Here is a 19,318-nt window from a genome sequence, read left to right as displayed (position 1 = left end):
AATGGTTGGTGGGAAACAACGATGACATAATGATTAGTATGGTTTTAAGGGAAAAGAATCAGCGGAGTCAGTGAAAACCATACTCCATGTGAAACTGCTCCTTGTGTTTCTTTGGTGACCTTTCGTAACTGGGAATCTTCCTTGAAGTTGTGTCAAGTTTGTTTTGCAGTGGGAATAAGAAAAGTTATGACTAGCAAAGACGCTTTTGTCTATATACCTGTGGTTCTCTCTAAGCCATTCATTTCCTTGCTCTAAATCATTGCTAAATCTTGTGCATGCATGTCTAGACGTGTCTGTTTGTGTGGCAGCACAAACCTCGGTTGTATTTGTGCTTCTTTCCCTAGCTTGAAAGCATTGCGGATTCAAAGGATCAGGTCTTCCCAGTAAGAGAAGGGTTTCAAGCTCTCCGAGGGATAATTAATTCTGTGAGTATTTGAAAAAGTGCATCTTGTTTAATTTGCAAAGCTTGTTTATTATTATTTTTTTAAAAGACATTTCTGCCGCTATTTCATTTTTATGGTAATGATTGATTTCCTGGGCTTTCTTAGCTTCCGTGCTATATTGTGGAATGGGCTGATTTTGAACAAACTAAAATGGCTTAGTTGCATAATCAAGCATCTTCAGCAGTGGTTGTTTTTGAGACTGAGTGCCCAAACTGCAACCCGAAACCCACTTATGCATCGCTGGGTGCCGGGGGTGTGGCGACCGAGTGGGAGATGTTCCAGCGACCCAATCCAGGCATCGGAGGCCTGCAAAATCACCCGGGGGGGGGAGGGAGCAAAATCGCTCTGCAGCCCTAGATCTGGACTGCAGAAGCGTTTTGCAGGCCTCCGATGCACAGATCGGGCCTCTGGAGAATCATAAAATGATCGGCTGGGGGGGGGGCGTGCGTGAAATCACTCCGGAGGCTTACCTGGACTCATGCTGCAGCTGCCTCCACCATCCAGCTCAGATCCGCCCAGCTCTTGCAACTGCTCCCTGACTCTCAGTGCAGAGAGAAAGAGAGCAAGAGTGCAGGAGCACATGGAGAGGGGGCGGGGCAACCTGGCCCCGCCTCCCTCTTGGGTGATGGCACGCGTGCCCACAGGGAGGGCTCCGCGTACCACCTGTGGCATGCGTGCTATAGGTTCACCACCCTTGATCTAGAGACTTTCTCAGTCAGGAACAGGAAACTGGCTGTTGGGACCCACCCCAATCCACTTCTTAGGAAAACAAAAACTCTTGGAGTCAGTTCTAGTCCAAAAGGAATTTTTACTAGGACATGTTTGGTTGTGGAAATACAAGACAGGACCTGGTATTGTTTTACAGATTGAAACTTTATAAAGAGTTCCCGGTTCAATCCCCCCCCCTTCCCTCAACCCCATTTGGTCAGCCCCCCATCATTTACTTCGTGTCATCCCTTTTGTGGGAAAAAGGGAACTTTGGATCTTTACGGTTATTGCCTTCTTCCTTTACAGATTCAAATGGAGACACAGGCCAGATGCCTTCTTCCCTAACCCTCCCCTTTGTTCCCCCAGTTCAAAAGGTTTCTCTTGGTCTTTGAAATAACCTAAGGCAGGCTGAATCCACATCCCTCCTCCTTCCTTGGGAGATGGCAGAATCCGGGGGGGGGGAATAATGTTTTAAACATACATTTATGAATGTGATATAAATGGATTCTGACACTGGCTTTTCAAGGGTTCCTGAGTGACCACTCCTGAAATTCCTTACCGTGGGCCATGATTGTTAGATCTCCTGGCAGTCACCGTTCAGTGTAACTTGCTTACAAGGTTGAACTTCATTCAGCCAGAACTGTTATGGCTGGTTGCGTATCCCATATGATAATAACAGGTAGTCCTTGACTTACAAGCACACTTGAGCCCGAAAATTAATGTTGCTAGGCGAAAACATTTGTTAAGTGAGTTTTGCCCCATTTTATGACCTTTCTTGCCACAGTGGTTAAGTGAATCGCTGCATTTGTTAAGTTAGTAACACAGCTGTGAAGTGAATCTGGCTTCCCCATTGACTCTGCTTGTCAGAAGGTCGCAAAAGGGGATCACATGACTCCAGAACTTTGCAACTGTCATAAATACAGGCCAATTGCCAAGCGTCGTAAGTTTTGATCGTGTGATCACCCTGTTAAGCGAATCTGGATTCCCCCAGTGATTTTGCCTGTCAGAAGGTCGCAAGAGGGGATCACATGGCCCCAGGACACTGCATCTATCATAAATGTGAGTCTGAATTTTGATCACGTGAGCATGGGAATGCTGCAACAGTCGTGTGAAAATGATCATTTTTTCACACAACCTTGCAGCATCCCCATGGTCACATGATCAAAATTTGGATCTTTGTCAACTGGCTCATGTCTATGACGGTTGCAGTGTCCCAGGGGTCATGTGATCACCTTTTGCGACCCTCTGACAAAGCAAAGACAGTGGGGAAGCCAGATTCACTTTACAACCGTGTTACTAACTTAACGAGTGCACTGATTCACTTAACAGCTGCATTAAGAAAATTGTTAAAAAAGAGCAAAACTCACTTAACAGCTGTCTCGCTTAACAACATAAATTTTGGGCTCAGTTACGGCCGTAAGTTGAGGACTACCTGTATTTCTGAACAGTTGGTAAAAAAGAAGATGGGAAAGATGGATAAATCCAAGGATTTTTGTTGTCCAAGTCATGGGACGGGTGGAAAGATTTCTCAGTATTGCTCTTCATGCAAGTTGTATAGAACATGGCTGCTTCCTTCTGGTCCATTATCTGGATCCCATGTGATGGATCTCGTCAAGCGCAAAAGGATCAGCAGCAGAGGTTAAGTTGCAGTTCAAAAGATTTATTGCTGAAGCTTGTACGCAGGAATCTAGTCGACCAAAGTTCAATGTTGAATTGGTGCCAGATTGGACTTCGACTGTTTGTGGCAATGTAACGATGCCAAGCTGATGTCTCACTTCACTCCATCCCCTAGCTCTGTCTGCTCTTCTCCTACAGATCTCCATTCAGAGAAAGGGAGTTGGGATAGAATCATATTTTTGAGCGAGTTAGTATGAGAAGATATAAGACCCTGTGCATGGTATTTTCCTTGGATAGCTTCACATGTTTCTATTATAGGGAATTTATTTTGGAATGTAAATATACTGGCAGGGTTTGATTCCTAAAAAAGACTTCTTAAATCAGGCCCCACTGGCTTGCTTAATGGTTTCTGTATAGAACAGATGAATTGCCTCTTTAAATTGCACTTTTGACTTGGAAGAACTGCATTGACTGAGTTCCTTTCCTTGGAGAAAATCGCAGTGTGAAAGATTTTTGGAACCGTTTTTAACTGCAAGTTTATTTCTGTACTAAAATAAATGCACAACTCTCCATTAAGGAAAGATATCGGCTCCAAGAAATGTAAATGCATTAAATTTCAATGAGAATTTTGGGGAAATATTTGCTAACGAATTTGCTTTCTGTTGCTCAGTGTGGATGAAAGGGATCCAGTCAAATCGGTCTGGGTGTTTATATCTGCCAGTTCAGCTACTACATGAAAACATGCTTTTACACCAATTGTGAGTCCGGAATTGCTGCTACGCAGGTAGTCCTTGACTTACAACCATTTGTTTAGTGTCCATTTGAAGTTTTTACATTACTGAAAAAAGTGACCATTTTTCACATTCAAGACCATTGCAGCATCCCCATGGTCACATGATCAAAATTTGGACGCTTGGCAACTGGTTCCTATTTTTGACCATTTTGCAGTGTTCCGGGGCCATGTGACCACCTTTTGCGAACTTCTGACAAGCAAAGTCAACAGAGAAGCCAGATTCACTTAACAACTGGAATGATTCACTTAACAACTGTGGCAAGAAAATCATAAGATGGGGCAAAACTCAACAACTGTCTTGTTCAGCAATGAAATTTTGAGCGCAGTTGTAGTTGTAAGTCAAGGACCACCTGAAATTTTAGTTGTCATTGTTAGTGATTATATTTTGGATCAAGGAGTGGTTAATAATCATAATCTTAATCATCATAATCATAATAATCACAATCATAATCATTGTAATTGCAATTGCAATCATAATCATAATCATCTTAAATATGTGAGTGCAGCAAAATTGCGCAAACTGATTACAAAGACATGATCGAGTTGCTAAACTAATCCACTGGGCATTGTGTAAAAAATACGACTTCCCTGTGTCTGAAAAGTCGTGGGAACATAGGGTGGAAAAAGTTGTCAAGAATGAGAAGGTGAAGATCTTGTGGGACTTCTGAATACAGACAGATCGCCATTTGGAACACAACACGCCAGATATCACAGTCGTAGAGAACCGAAGCGTACAGTTGATTGATATCGCTGTACCAGGAGATGCCAGAGTCGAAGAAAAAGAACTGGGAAAAATTATGAAATACCACGACCTGGCCATCAAAACTGTGCAATTATGGATGAAACGTGTAACAGTGATACCCATTGTCATTGGGCCACTGGGAACTATGTCCAAAAACTTTGCAAAATACATCAAGAAATTGCAGCTTCCTGCAATAACTCCAGCAAAGCTACAAAAAACTGCGCTACTCGGAACATCTTACATTTTAAGGAGGTACCTGGTTGATACCTAGGATGCTGGCAGGAACCCGTGTCAACCATTAGACCCAACATTCAATTTGAATGTTCAGCTGACTGAACATCAGTCAAAAAATTCCTTTAAGAATTAAAATTTGGTAACAATTTTGGAGTAGTTATAGCCCGCCCTTCAGGGTTTTCAGGGTCCTATGTGAAGCCCTGTGACGGCAAATTATACAGATTTTGTACAGTACTGATGTCTATTTATTTGTACATCACTAGAGGAAGATGGGCAGTTTCTAAATATGATAAATAAATAAATAAAATAAAAGTTAAGTGAAAATTGTTGTACTTTAATATGGGGCCTTGTCTTGGATTGTATCTAGGAAAAGGAATGCCACTTTCGTGGCACTGTGAAAAATGGCCAAACTAATATCTTGTAGAATTATTTTTGATTTTTTTTTGTTAATTGAAAAACAGTTCTGTCAATATGTTTATTATCAGAGCAGGATTTGATTATTCTGAATAGCGAAGCTTTATCTGGACAAATACAGCAGGGTAGAACACAGATATGTAATATTCCGCTGCAGTTAAATTGCAAGTAACGTTTAAGCAGCTTTTCTGTTACTGTTAATGTCTCCCAACTTTACAAAACTTTAACACGAATGTAGAGCTGTCAAAATAAATACAAGTGGGAAGTTGAATGGCTTGCGAAAAGAATGTTGAAGTACTGCTAGAATATCTGGGCCACAAAAATGTGCCTGATCACTAGATATAACCTTTTTATTATTTTTTTGTCTGTGTGTGCATGTGATCGTACCTTTAAGGGCTTTTTTTTTTGTAACCGTTCTGAATGTTGTAATAGGCAATATGACTCTCAGCTGTAACTGGGTGGTGAAAGAGAAAATCGCAGAAACTCTTTGTTTCCGCCCCCCCCCCCCGTGCGTAGGAAAAAGTAAACTAAATTATGCAACGTGTACATCGTATGAACATGGTAAAGTAACTCTAACATGGTACGCATAAGCTTGACAGCTAAAACGTATTAAGGAAATCCTGGCTGCATCCCTACCTGTGGCATGGTCTTAACTGCTGTGCACCATTGGTCTTTCCGTGGCAGCTCTTGCACCCTCCCCCTCCAAATCTTAAGTGCTACTCAAAAGGTTTGCACCGCACAAAACAGTTCTGCCCTTGCTTTGATTCTGTTGCAGATGGATTGCAAAACATTTCACTCTTTTCTGCAGCCCATTACACAAACTTTTGTGAGATTTGCCTAAAAAGAAGCAGCCCTCCACATTGTGTCTCTACAACAATCAGCTTGCAGTTAACCACTGAAACGTAAGGTGTTGTCGGTTGTCAGTTTTTAGCTTGATTCCTGTGTGGTTTGCAGCACCTCAGCATGCAGTTCTCTGTGGTTACCTCCGGCTACCTCAGCCTTCCCCTGAGCAAGCCAGCATCCTTCCGTTGTGTGGACTTGAGCTGCCAGAATTCTTAGCAATGATGTTGGCTGAAGATTTCTGGGTGTTATGCGCCCATCATCCCCTCAGTCGTTTGGTATGCCTGTGAATATTTTAGAGACGCAAGCCTTTTTTTTTTCCTGTGTCAATCTAATGACCACCAACGGATTAATGTCAGGCTCCAAAAAAAGCCCTCCCACAAAGACAAGTTGTGATTTTTCCAACAGTAACGACTTCTTTATCGTTCCTCACCCATAGACAGAAACTTGCCGAACTAAAGCAAACTGCCACCCCCATAAAGTACAGAGAGGAGCAACAAAGATGATTAGGGGACTGGAGGCTAAAGCATATAAGGAACGGCTGCTGGAATTGGGTATGTCTAGTTCTTGGCTCTTTTATGACTCGTGGACTTCAACTCCCAGAATTCCTGAGCCAGCCATGCTGAGGGGAAAGGGAGAGGTTTCCAAGCTGAGCCATGCTGGCTCAGGAATTCTGGGAGTTGAAGTCCATGAGTCATAAAAGAGCCAAGGTTGCCTACCCCTGGTCTAGTTTAATGAAGAGAAGGACGAGGGATGACATGATATCAGTGTTCTAATATCTCAGGGGCTGCCCCAAAGAAGAAAGAGTCAAGCGATTCTCCAAAGCGCCCGAAGGCAGGACAAGAAGCAACGGATGGAAACTGACCAAGGAGAAAAGCAACCTAGAACTAAGGAGAAACTTCCTGACAGTCAGAACAATTAACCAGTGGAACAACCTGCCTCCAGAAGCTGTGAATGCTCCAACACTGAAAGTTTTTAAGAAGAGACTGGACAGCCATTTGTCTGAAATGGTATAGGTTTCCTGCCTGAGCAGGGGATTGGACTAGATAACCTCCAAGGTCCCTTCCAACTTTATTGTTATTATTATTATTATTATGATGATGAAGCATATACTCTGGGAACTGTTAGGGAGGAGCTGTCCTCACCCTCTTTCTCTCACGTGAACAATCTGAACTGAGTTCTCTCTTGCTCCTCTGGAATGCACCCCCTTCTCCTGAGAGCCCAGACCATATTCCCTCGCAATTAGGCCCGCTGTCTCCACATTTCCCAACCAGCATGACCATTGGGAATTACAAATAGTCTTCAACTTACCGTCATTGGTTTAACGACCGTTCAGTCTTACAGCGGCATTGAAAAAAGTGACTTGCGATTGTGTTCACACTTACAACTTTAGCAACATCCCCGTGGTCATGTGATCAAAATTAGGATGCTTGGCAACTGACTCTTATTTACAACGGTTGCAATGTCCTGATCCCCTTTTGTGACATTCTGACAAGCAAAGTCGACGGGGAAGCCAGATTCACTTAACAACCGTGTTGCTAGCTTCAGTGATTCGCTTAACAACGGTGGCAAGTGAGGTCGTAAAAAGAGCCGTGGTGGTGCAGTGGTTAGAATGCAGCATTGCAGGCTGATTCTGCTGACAGCCGACTGCCAGCAGTTTGGCAATTTTATTCTGACCGGCTCAAGGTTGACTCAGCCTTCCATCCTTCTAAGGTCAGTAAAATGAGGACCCAGATTGTTGGGGGGGGTCAAGAGGCCGACTCTGTAAACCGCCTAGAGAGGGCTGTAAAGCACCGTGGAGCGGTATATAAGTCTAGGTGCTATTGCTAAAAAGGGGCAAAACTCACTTAACATCTGTCTCACTTAGCAAAGGAAATGTTGGGCTCAGTTGCGGTCGTACGTTGAGGACTGCCTGTACTATTGAGCCGTGGTGGCTTAGTGGTTAGAATGCAGTATTGCAAGCTAACTCTGCATTCCACTGTCAGGAGTTCGATCCTGACCGGCTCAAGGTTGACTCGGCCTTCCATCCTTCCGAGGTCGGTAAAAGGAGGACCCCGATTGTTGGGGGTCAAGAGGCTGACACTGTAAAACCGCTGAGAGAGGGCTGTAAAAGCACCGTGAAGCAGTAAGTAAGTCTAAGTGCTATTTGCTATCGCTGTTGATATTGTTTTCTTAATTACATTTATATACCATCGGTCCTTCCAAAGTGTGGCAGTGCCAGCACATCTTGAAGACACAAGATGGAGTAGATGGGGCTAAAAACAAAAACAAAACCCAGATAGGCAACAAGATGCACATTAGAGTATCCCAGAAGTTGGATAGAGAGAACTAAAGAGTTTTCTCCTAGCCCAGAGGTAGGTAACCTTGGCTCTTTTATGACTCGTGGACTTCAACTCCCAGAATTCCTGAGCCAGCATGGCTCAGCTTGGAAACTCTCCCTTTCCCCTCAGCATGGCTGGCCCAGGAATTCTGGGAGATGAAGTCCACGAGTCATAAAGCGGCCTAGGCCTAGGCCAGGGGTAGGTAACCTTGGCTCTTTTATGACTCGTGGACTTCAACTCCCAGAATTCCTGAGCCTGGCATGGCTCAGCATGGAAACCTCTCCATTTCTCCTCAGCATGGCTGGCTCAGGAATTCTGGGAGTTGAAGTCCATGAGTCATAAAAGAGGCCAAGGTTGCCTACCCCTGTCCTAGCCTCTTTCCCTTAATTCTTTTTATGATCTCCCTGAGATCATAAAAGTGAGGTTGAGCAGAAAATACTGGCTTCTGCAAGGGCCCAGAAAAAAAAATATGGATGCTTTTTTAAAAAAAACAGAAAAAAAACCCATTAACAGAAAGCATCTGATTCTTAATTCCCAATGCCCTTAATTGGAACGTTTCCTGAAGGAGAAGACAGGAGGTGTGGGGGGGGGGGTGGAGGTTAGGGGAAGCGCCATATTTAGATTTTGCTTGTAGTGGAAAGAGCCAGGAAATGAGCCATAAAGAGTTTGGACAGTAAGAGAAGGAAAGAGGCGAATGAAGAGGAGATGTACGAACTGAGCACTGAAGGGAAATTATTCCGATTACATCAGTCGTTGTTTTTTTTTAAAAAAGAAGTCCACATGGAATAGCCTAACGCTTGAACTGCTCTTGCAATTCACAGCAAACTTGTTAGGGGTTTCTGTGTGCTGAGCGGGAATGTGGGGGTGGGGAGGGGAATAGCAGAAAACAGGGGTGGGGAGATTATTTTAGTGACTTGTTAAAGCAGCCCAATGGCCTGGAAACAAAGCATTTCTTTCTTCCTAGCCTTCAGGATTGCACAGGGCTTAATTTGACATCCACTGACATATTACAACTCTTATAAGGTTCTGGTGCTCAGACGACTGCTTAAGAGAGGAGAAACTTCACGGATCAGTTTCCAAGGTTCTCTGCTTCGAGTGGACCCCCCCCCTCGGGGCAAATGCACACACTTGAATGATGATTCGGAGATGACTTGTCAGATACCCTAAATTGCGATCGCTTTCATTACATAACCAATCTGATTAACCCTCGGAACAGGCCCAGTTCCAGAGATGCATTATTTCCCTCTTTTTTTTCTTATGAGGGCATGCGTTCTCCCCTCCCGCCCTTTAACGACATCGACGTCTGAGCTAGAATTCCAAGAAGCCCTGGAAAAGTTTCAGTGCTGAAGTGCTTGTTGTCTCTCGTAAATAGATAATGTACTGTTTGTATTCTTGGGCTGAGTTGTGATGTTCCCTGAGCTTATAGAACAGTGGTGGCAAACCTATGGCACGCGTGCCAGAGGCGGCACTCATAGCCCTCTCTCTGGGCTAGCTCGCCATGCCCAGAGATGGCAACCGTCCCTCTTCAAGCTAACTCGCCGAGGTCCCACGTGGCCGGATGCATCCCAGCATGGCTGGTTTCCCTCCCTCCCTCCCCCGTCCCGTCCCTCCTGGCCTCGCATGCTCTCCTTTTCTTGGGCATGACCCACTGCATCGCCGCCTCAACTGTCGGCCGGCCATCCAGCTCAGAGGCGGCTTCTTTGAACTGCTGGCGGCGGGCGGCGGAGCCCCAGAGTGCACCGGTTGAGGGGCTGGCAGGCTGTGGCTGCTGATGGACACCATCAGCCCCCATGCACTTGCTGGCCTCTGTGTGCAGGGACTGATGTTGTCAGGCAGCAGCCAGCCCAGCCCTTGCCTTGCCTTGCCCCATGGCAATGGCACCCCCGCCCTGCCTTGCCTCACCCCACAGGACAAGCCTCCTGCCTACCGCCTCACCTGCCAGACACCCCCTGGATCTCCTCCATCCCTGCCCACCCCTCACAGGCATCCCTCCCCATGGGCAACATTGAGGTGACCATGCCCACCTTGGCCTCACCCACCCAATCTGCCATGACCACCACAGTCACACCCACCCAGTGGGCCATGCCCACCTGGCACCCGGCGATAAATAAGTGGGTTTTGGGTTGCAGTTTGGGCACTCGGTCTCTAAAAGGTTCGCCATCACTGTTATAGAATAACAGAATGAGAGAGTTGGAAGGGACCTTGGAGGTCTTCTAGTCCAGCCCCCTGCTCAAGCAGGAGACCCGATACCATTTCAGACGAATGGTTGTCCAATCTCTTCTTAGAGAACCTTAGAAAATTGTGGGGAGCAGCCACAATTTCTGAAGGCAAGTCATTCCACTGATTAATTGTTCCCACTGTCAGGAAGTTTCTCCTTAGTTCTAGGTGGCTTCTCTCCTTGACTAGTTTCCATCCGTTGCTTCTTGTCCTGCCTTCACCTGCTTTGGAGAATAGGTTGACCCCCCTCTTCTTTGTGGCAGCTCCTCAAATATTGGAAGACTGCTATCATGTCACTCCTCGTCCTTCTCTTCATTATACTAGACAACTGCCTTCATATGTTTTAACCTCCAGTCCCCTCGTCATCTTTGTTGCTCTCCTGTGCGCTCTTTCTAGAGCCTCAACATCTTTTTAACAGCTTGCTTCATTTCCTGCAAACATCTCATTACCAAGTTAGGTAACATCTGCAGTGCAGGGGGAATGGAATTTGCTGGCTGTTTATAAGTGAGGGCTTGCCCTACCAGCTCTTATTGGGGTATTTTTTTTTTCTTCCTTTGGGGATGGGATATTGTTACTTTTCGTAGATCTTCAAACTGTTCAAGAAAGGAAGCAAAGAAAGGTCAAGGAAAGAGGCAAACAGACATCTTCTTCTTCATCATAATCTATTAATTAATATCTAGATTAAACAGGAACCAGGACCAGAAAAATACAAACAGTGAAGATAAGCACTAGATGGTAGCACAGAGGGTGGTGTTTTTTTTGTATCCCTTTTCTGCCATCCCTTTCTGGGTATCTTGATTTTTGTACATCAGATCTGGTAGACCTAAGGATAGTCTACATGAAGGTGAAGGTGAAGGTTCCCCCGCACATGCGTGCTAGTCATTTCCGACTCTAAGGGCTGATGCTCATCTCCGTTTCAAAGCCGAAGAGCCAGTGCTTGTCCGAGGACGTCTCCGTGGTCATGTGGCCGGCATGACTAGACGCCAAAGGCGCACGGAACGCTGTTACCTTCCCACCGTAGCGGTCCCTATTTTCCTACTTGCATTTTTACGTGCTTTCGAACTGCTAGGTTGGCAGAAGCTGGGACGAGTAACAGGCGCTCACTCTGTTACGCGGCACTTGGGATTCGACCCGCCAAACTGCTGACCTGGTGTTGTGTATTTACTAATTGTTATTACATTAAGTTAAACAGAAGTTACAGGGCTGAGGTAAAACCGCGGCAGCTTTTGACAGCTGTCAAAAGCTGCCGGACGAAACCGCGCAAGCGCCAACCACTGACAGTTCAACACGCGCTACAGATGACAGCTCCGAGCTGTCAAAACCGGACGGACCCGATTGGCGGCGACCACGGCGCGGGAGCAGACTCACCCCTGATTGGTCGATCCGCCGGCAGCTGTCAGTATAAATAGATGTCATGTTCCCTTGTTCTTTGCCTGGTTCAGAATAAAAAGTTAAACTGTTAACTTGCTGTCTCGCCTGCTTCTTAGCTAAAGCACTGGCGACGAGGATGGGATGCGAACCCACGCGTGCAAAGCACAATGGATTAAAGCACCTTCTGATCGACAAGCTCAGTGTCCTAACCCACTGAGCCACCGCGTCCCTATAGTCTACATAGCTCCTTATAATTGTCACCAGCTTTCAAAAGACCTTATAAATTTTAAGATGTTAAGATGAAGCTTGTAGGTAGTAATCCATTTCTATAACAACAAACCTACGGTATCTAATCATTTTTGCCACCTCAAGCACAAAGTCCTGAAGCGGTTTCCAGTGAATATTGAATTCAGTTTGATTAGGTCTGCATTTTGAGTCTGCCTTTGGTCTTTCTTTTTCTTTATAATAATAATGAAGTATGAAGGCTAATTATAATCAAGCCTAGAACGTTAAAATCAAAACAACTGTTATTTTTTTTTAAAAAAAGGCCTGCTCTTAGGTTTAGACTAGACATACCCAATTCCTGGAATTGTTCTTCTTTTGTTTGAGTCTCCAGTCCTCTAATCATTGTTGTTGCTCTTTTCTGCACTCTTTCCAGAGTCTGCACATCTGCTTTGGTCACCATATTATACAAAAAGATGCTGTGACTTTAGAAAGAGTGCAGAAAAGAGCAACAGAGATGATTAGGGTGCTGGAGGCTAAAACATAATGAAGAGTGGTTGTAGGAATTGGGTATGCCTAGTGTAATGAAAAGAAGGACTAGGGGCGACGTGATAGCAGTGTTCCAATATTTGAGGGGTTGCCACAAAGATGAGGGGGCAAAGCACCAGAAGACAAGATGAGAAAGAATGGAGGGAAACTAATCAAGGAGAGAAGCAACCTGAAATTAAGCGGACGCTTTCTAACAGTGAGAACAATTAACCAGTAAAACAGCTTGTCTTCAGAAGTTGTGGGTGCTCCATCACTGGAGGCTTTGAAGAAGAGACTGGACAGCCACTTGTCTGGAATGGTATATAGCAGTGATGGCAACCCAAAACCCACTTATGTATCATCGGATGCCTGGTGGGTGTGGCCCTTTGGGTGGGTGTGGCCAATTGGGTGGGCGTGGCTGCAATGGTAGCGGCAGACTGGGTGGGACTAAAAAGTTCAATCAATCAATTCCAACTTTGCGAGAACTTTTTTTCCCTGCGAGAAGTTGAAATTGATTGATTGATTTAACCTTTTTTTTTTGTACACGGCTGCAGAGGCCTAAAGCGAAAAGATTTTATAAAACCCAGATGAAGGCCTAGGACTGGGGCGACGGCGCGCGTGCCCACAGAGAGGGCTTGGCGTGCCACCTGTGGCACCCATGCCATAGGTTCTCCACCACGGGTATATAGGGTTTCCTGCTTGACCAGGGGATTGGATTAGAAGACCTCAAAGGTCCTTCAAACTCGTATTCTGTTACTTCACTTTGCTTAAACCTGAACTGATCTTCCTCTGATCCCTGTTTTGTTAAGTTCTTCATCACTGCGACTTTAATCAGAAAACCAGATGCATTAAAATGGGAACATGAATTTATCCTAACGTATACTTGGTGCTGCCTCAGTCTCTCTGTCTCTGACTTATGCCATTTCCCTTGTGGTTGCTTGTGTTTTCAAGTTGAATTTGACAGCCGGAACAGCTCAAAATGTCTTTTATCAAAGCTACGTTTCTTAGACATCACTTTGGAAAGAAGTGATCACAATTCGTAGCTGTACATATGCTTCATATGCCATGTGCTTTACACTCCTGAATATTTCCATTTAGCAAAGGGCAACAAGATTAGAACAGAGCATTCTCAAAGTGGCAGTATTTTCCATGTGCTATAGTAAATCAGCGGTGGCTCAGTGGGTTAGGACGCTGAGCTTGTCGATCAGAAGGTCGGCAGTTTGGCGGGTCGAATCCCGAGTGCCGCGTAACAGAGTGAGCGCCTGTTACTTGTCCCAGCTTCTGCCCACCTAGCAGTTCGAAAGCACGTAAAAATGCAAGTAGAAAAATAGGGAGCACTACGGTGGGAAGGTAACAGCGTTCCGTGCGCCTTTGGCGTCTAGTCATGCCGGCCACATGACCACGGAGACGTCCTCGGACAAGCGCTGGCTCTTCGGCTTTGAAACGGAGATGAGCACCGGCCCCTAGAGTCGGAAACGACTAGCACGCATGTGCGGGGGAACCTTTACCTATAGTAAATCAGCAATCAAAGGCCATCAAAGCTTTTCTCTTTTATACCGATTTGTTTAAAATGGAGTCTCTTTCAAACTAAAGTAAACTCCAGCTGGCCAATTGGACATACAGGTAATTCTTGATTTATAACCGATTGAAAGTACCGCCAGACCTACATGGGCACTACTTATGACCTGGATTCAAATTTCTGACGGTCGCCCTTCCTTGTGGTCACATGACTGCACTTTGGGCATTCAGCGTCTGACCTGTATTTATTGCAGCATCTTGTAGTCATGTGATTGTGCTTTAAGATGGTTTTGCTGAAAATGGGCAATCATTTACAATTTTTGGCAAAATTGGCTCCATAGCGAATCATCGGCCTGCTTAAGCAACACAGTGTTCACTTAATAAGCACCGCAAAGGAAGTTGTAAAGCCGGGTCAGTCATATGATCAATCTGCTTTACAAACATGACTACACAACTGCAATGGACAGGTTCCATCACAGTCTTAAGTCAAGAACTATTGTACGTGTACCCATTTAGTTTTGTAGACAACAGTACAGAAGTGTTAATATTTTTCTAGTATAGGTGGTCCTTGACTTATGACCACAATTGAGCCCAAAATTTCTGGGGCTAAGTTAGACAGTTGTTAAGTGAGTTTTGCCCCCATTTTACGGCCTGTCTTGCCACAGTTATTAAGTGAATTACATCAGTTGTCCACTTAATAACACAGTGGTTAAGTGACTCTGGTTTCCCTACTGACTTTGGTTGTCAGAACATCACAAAAGGGGATCACATAACTCTGGCACACTGCAACTGTCATAAGTACGAGTCAGTTGCCAAATGGCTGAATTCTGATCCCGTGATCATCCAATGCAATGCTTCAATAGTGTTAAAAATGGTCACAAGTCACTTTTTTCAGTGGCGTCGTAACTTCAAATGATCACTAAATGAATGGTTTGACCTGTATTTATTTTCAGCTTTCCAGGATTTCTATAGCCTTATAATTTTATCCTGATTTTGCTTAGCTTTTCAAGGCTAACTGGAATAGCCTGGCTCCTGCTACCTAACTAGGCATGAGATATTAAAAAATATCATATGGGCAGAATCTGGTACGCTGCCAGTCTTTAAAAGAAACAGAGCTATCGCCAAATCTCTATGTCAGATGCAGAATACTTGTGAGTTACAAGTCTCAGTGTTATTAATCCACTATCAAAATCAAAAGGGATGCTGAATATTAGGAATATCTACAAAGTTTATGCCAGTCCTGTTATTCTTAAGCAGGGATAATCCGAATATTTTCTGCGTCACCTTGAATGGGTATCTAAGTAGGGCTCTTTTTAAATTGGCACTAACTGGAGGCCTTTTCATTAATAAACAGTTTCACCCGTTGCATTTAAGATTTTCAGTGGCCAAATTAAACTGAAATTGATATTTGTGTCTATTTGTGTGGGATGAAGGAAGGTTCAGCTATCCTGTAGCGCTTGCCCTAACTCTAAGCTCTCTCTTTTGGTTAGTAAATAGAACAGTTGCCAGATGTTATGCTGATTTTGCAAATGAGGAAACATCATGATTGATGGTAATGTTGATTGTCAAAACCTTTTGAACTCTTGAAATCAAACAATGCTATGAAATGAATTGGCATTTAGCATATTCTGCTTATTGTCAGATGTTACTCATTCTGTTCCCTCCTTCCTGCCTGCCTTCCATCCATCCACTCACCTTGGTTGTGTATTTGTGGATGAATTTCAACAGGAAGGGTGTCAGCCTCTTTCTCTATAAATGAATCTATTGGAAGACAAGTGGCTTAAAATTCTCCTACCTCGCGTGGATCGTCTTAATTTCCCATGAGTGAGACACTGAGGGTGGGTGGGCTTAAAAACATCCACATCCATTTTCTTAGGCAGGGGTAGGCAACCTTGGCTCTTTTATGACTCGTGGACTTCAATTCCCAGAATTCCTGAGCCAGCATGGCTCAGCATGGAAACCTCTCCATTTCTCCTCAGCATGGCTGGCTCAGGAATTCTGGGAGTTGAAGTCCACGAGTCATAAAAGAGCCAAGGTTGCCTACCCCTGTTTTTAGACATACTTACAGTAGGGTTGATCTCAGTGAATTTAAACCAGAGGCCCCCAACCTTTTGGGCACCAAGGACCGGTTATGTGGAGAGAGATTTTTCTGCGTGGTGTGGTTTTGTGTGCTGCCTGCATCCCCTGGATGGGGCTTTGCTTCTTTGTGTGGCCCTGTTGCTGGCACGCTGCGGCCTGGTACCGGTCCATGGACCGGGGGTTTGGAACCCCTGATTTAAAAAGCTATAAGTATCCGTAAGTTTGTTTGTGTGTACTCAGGTTTGAATTCAGCTTCAGTCTGTCGTTTCTTGGCGACTTATGCTATGCTAGCCTACCGAACCGAAAATCAGTACAGTTAGCCCTCAGTTAACTGTAATTGAGCCCAAAATTGATGTTGTGCTAAGCGAGTCCATTGTTAAGTGAATGTTGCCTTATTTTACGATCTTTCTTGCCAGGGTTGTGAAGTGAATACTGCAATGATTAAACTAGTAACGTGGTTGTTAAGTGAATCTGGCTTCCCCCTTAACTTTGCTTGTCGGAAGGTCGCAAAAGGGGATCACGTGACCTCGGAATACCGCACCCATCATGAATACGAGGCGGTTGCCAAGCGTCTGAATTTTGACCACATGACCATGGGGATGCTGCAATGGTCGTAAGTGTGAAAAACAGTCGTAAATCACTTCTTTCGGTGCTGTCGTAACTTTGAACGGTCACTAGACAACTTGTTGTAGAGAATGAGGAGGAGACTTGGTCAGTAAATAGGGGAGGTGCTGCATTTGGTGATGCTGTCTAAGATGCGGTTGTTTTTTGCTTGCAAAGCATTTTGCTCGACGGTTCTTTTCTTGAGAAGAAATGTGGCTGGCAATCCGGAAGCGTTTGGCAAGGGAGTCCAAAAGAAGAAAAAGGCTTTTATATTTAATACAGGAAACGAAGGTGGTATCGGTTCTTCCACTCACTTTGCAGTCTTCAGTCAAGAAAGTTGACTGATCAGCTTCGATTTGTGGCCCGTTGCACAAACGCTTTGCTCTCCCCTAATGGCCTTCTATATAAAACTCTTTTAGATGTAGCTTTTGGCAGCGGATCAGCTTTGTGCATTTTTGTGGTTATCTGGCTAGCTTTCCCCCTGGCCTGGTGAATCAAACAGGTGGCTGCCTTTTTAATATGAGGGTCCCTCAAGAGAGTTGGGCTTAACTGAAATCCCGACGGAGGCATGGGCCTTGACTCTCAAAAAGCCAGGGAAATTTTTGCTTATCCATTTTTGGCTTTGTAAATAGCAATCCCATTTAGGCTGACAAACAGCCCCATAGCGCTTTATGGCACTCCCTGGGCAGTTTGCAGCCTAGAAGCATTCTTTGCATATTGCCCCCAACAATCTGGGTCCTCATTTTACTGACCTCAGAAGGATGGAGGGCTGAGTCCAGAATGGGATGACCGACAGCAGCCAGGTGGGCATGATTGGGTGGGCACAGCCAGGTGGGCATGGGTGGGTGTGGCCAGGTCAGCGCAGAGTAGTAGTTTCAGCTGGCTGGGGCGGATTATTCCATGCGAGTGACTCGTCGCAGCTGGGTGGGTGGGGCTAGGTGGACGCAACCGGGTGGGTGCGGGCGGGTGGGTGCCGCCAGGTGGGTGCAGGACAAGTTGCCTCGGGCAACTGGATGTGGAGCCAACTCAGCGCCCCACCAGAAGAAAAAACCTCCTGGAGACGTGGCCAACAAATGGGAAGTGGGAAAGCGGCAAAGTTGGAAAGGAAAGGGAAGGAAAGGTGGTGTGAATTGTACTAGAAGCGGCTGAGTCAAACTTGAAGCCCGTCAGGATCGAACCCCAGGATGTGTGCAAGCCAGAGATGTGTCGGGTGGTGTGTGTGTGTGTGTGTGTGTGTGTGTGTGTGTATGCATTGTCAGAACTGAGCTCTTGGTGAACTGTTGTTTTTCTGTCTCTTCTGTAATCTAGCCTTGCACAATATTGGGCCCTATTGACTGGAGCTATACTCAAGCTATACTCAAACACAACTAGAAGAATTTGCCCCCAGCGTTTTTCTGCCTTCTCCTATTAGCTGTAATCAGTGGTGGGATTCAGCCGGTTTGCATCACTTCGGCAGAACCAGTAGCTAATTTTTTGTTGCCCAAGCCCAGAACGGACTTCTGGAAGCGGCATCCACACAAAGAACCGGTTGTTCACATCTTTGAATTTCACCGCTGGCTGCAATCCCTGGCTTTCTTTGTTTTTTCTTCCCAGTTAGCGTTAAATTTCCCAGGCTTTTCCCTGTCCTATATTCCTCTTCTTTTTTTGCTGTTGCTGCTACAAATGGAGAGTAAAATATAGTGAATCTGTGGCCCCCCTTCTATAAACGGGGTGCCTACTTTTATACGTAGGCCACAGATTTTAATTAGCAGTGATTGATTCAACTAATATTATTTAAATTGACAAACTGTCAATTTTGGGGGAAGGCTGCCGAGTGTTCATATATTATATACACACACATACACACGCATATGTGTGCAACATAAACCTTGACTGATGTGATTTGTGGTGGAATATGCAGGATTGGTATAAGCTGGAATTGACAATCCTATGTTGACACAGTCAGAAGCTGAGCACATGTGTATAGGTGTGTGAACACTCAAAACACAACAACAACAAAACACACACATACACACTTTCTTTTGGCAGAATCACTTGTGGTCTCTGTTGCTGCCTGGTTCTGGAATGCACCCTTTGCAAAGAGGAGGGTTCTGAAATTTTAAATAGTTTTATATTTACTGACTCTTAAAACACATCTTTAAAACTGGCTTTTAATTGCTATTTTTTGTTTACTTGTTTTTATTTGCTTTTTATTTATTAGTTACTTTAAGTTTAATGTACTGAGTTTGAATTGGAATTTATTTTTACAGTAAACTGCAGAGGTCTTGGTGATCCACATATACTACTATTTAAAAAAACAACCTAAATAAGGCTTGTCTTTCTTTGAGGTAAAGATGGCAAGAATCATGTAAATACAATTTTTAAAAAATGTACTTCCCACATCTGTAAGTATGTGTATGCTAAAAAGGAAATTGAGGTCCTGGGAAATGTGGTAATACTGATTTGCAACCAGTTTCCTTTAGTTGCAACAGGATTTGGGAAATACAGTCATGTTGAGGACAGGAAACATTGCAGTCCCTCTATTCAGAGTCAGATTGAAGCTTGTTTTCAAGTGTCTATTAAAAGCCCTTTCATTGGTAGTGGCTGATGCTCACACAATACTTAGGCGAGAATCTGTCAGGGAACCCAAACTTAAGTAAAACCTCATTTTTTTAAAAAAATATGTACC

At 44.6% G+C, this 19,318-nt stretch overlaps 1 protein-coding gene across 1 annotated transcript in view; it reads left to right on the top strand.

Moving 5' to 3' along the window:
* ANTXR2 (ANTXR cell adhesion molecule 2) overlaps positions 1 to 19,318 on the top strand; it is a 151,175-nt gene that overhangs the window by 21,187 nt on the left and 110,670 nt on the right. Inside the window, exon 7 of the mRNA XM_081332803.1 lies at positions 345 to 425. Coding sequence (XP_081188929.1) covers positions 345 to 425 — 81 coding nt within the window. The remainder of the gene's footprint in view (positions 1 to 344; positions 426 to 19,318) is intronic.

Source organism: Vipera berus (assembly GCF_964194415.1).
Source record: "Vipera berus genome assembly, chromosome: 7".
In the NCBI taxonomy this organism is placed as follows: Eukaryota; Metazoa; Chordata; class Lepidosauria; order Squamata; family Viperidae; genus Vipera; species Vipera berus.
Note: the sequence above shows the minus strand (reverse complement) of the source record. Positions and strands in the feature narration are given on the sequence as shown.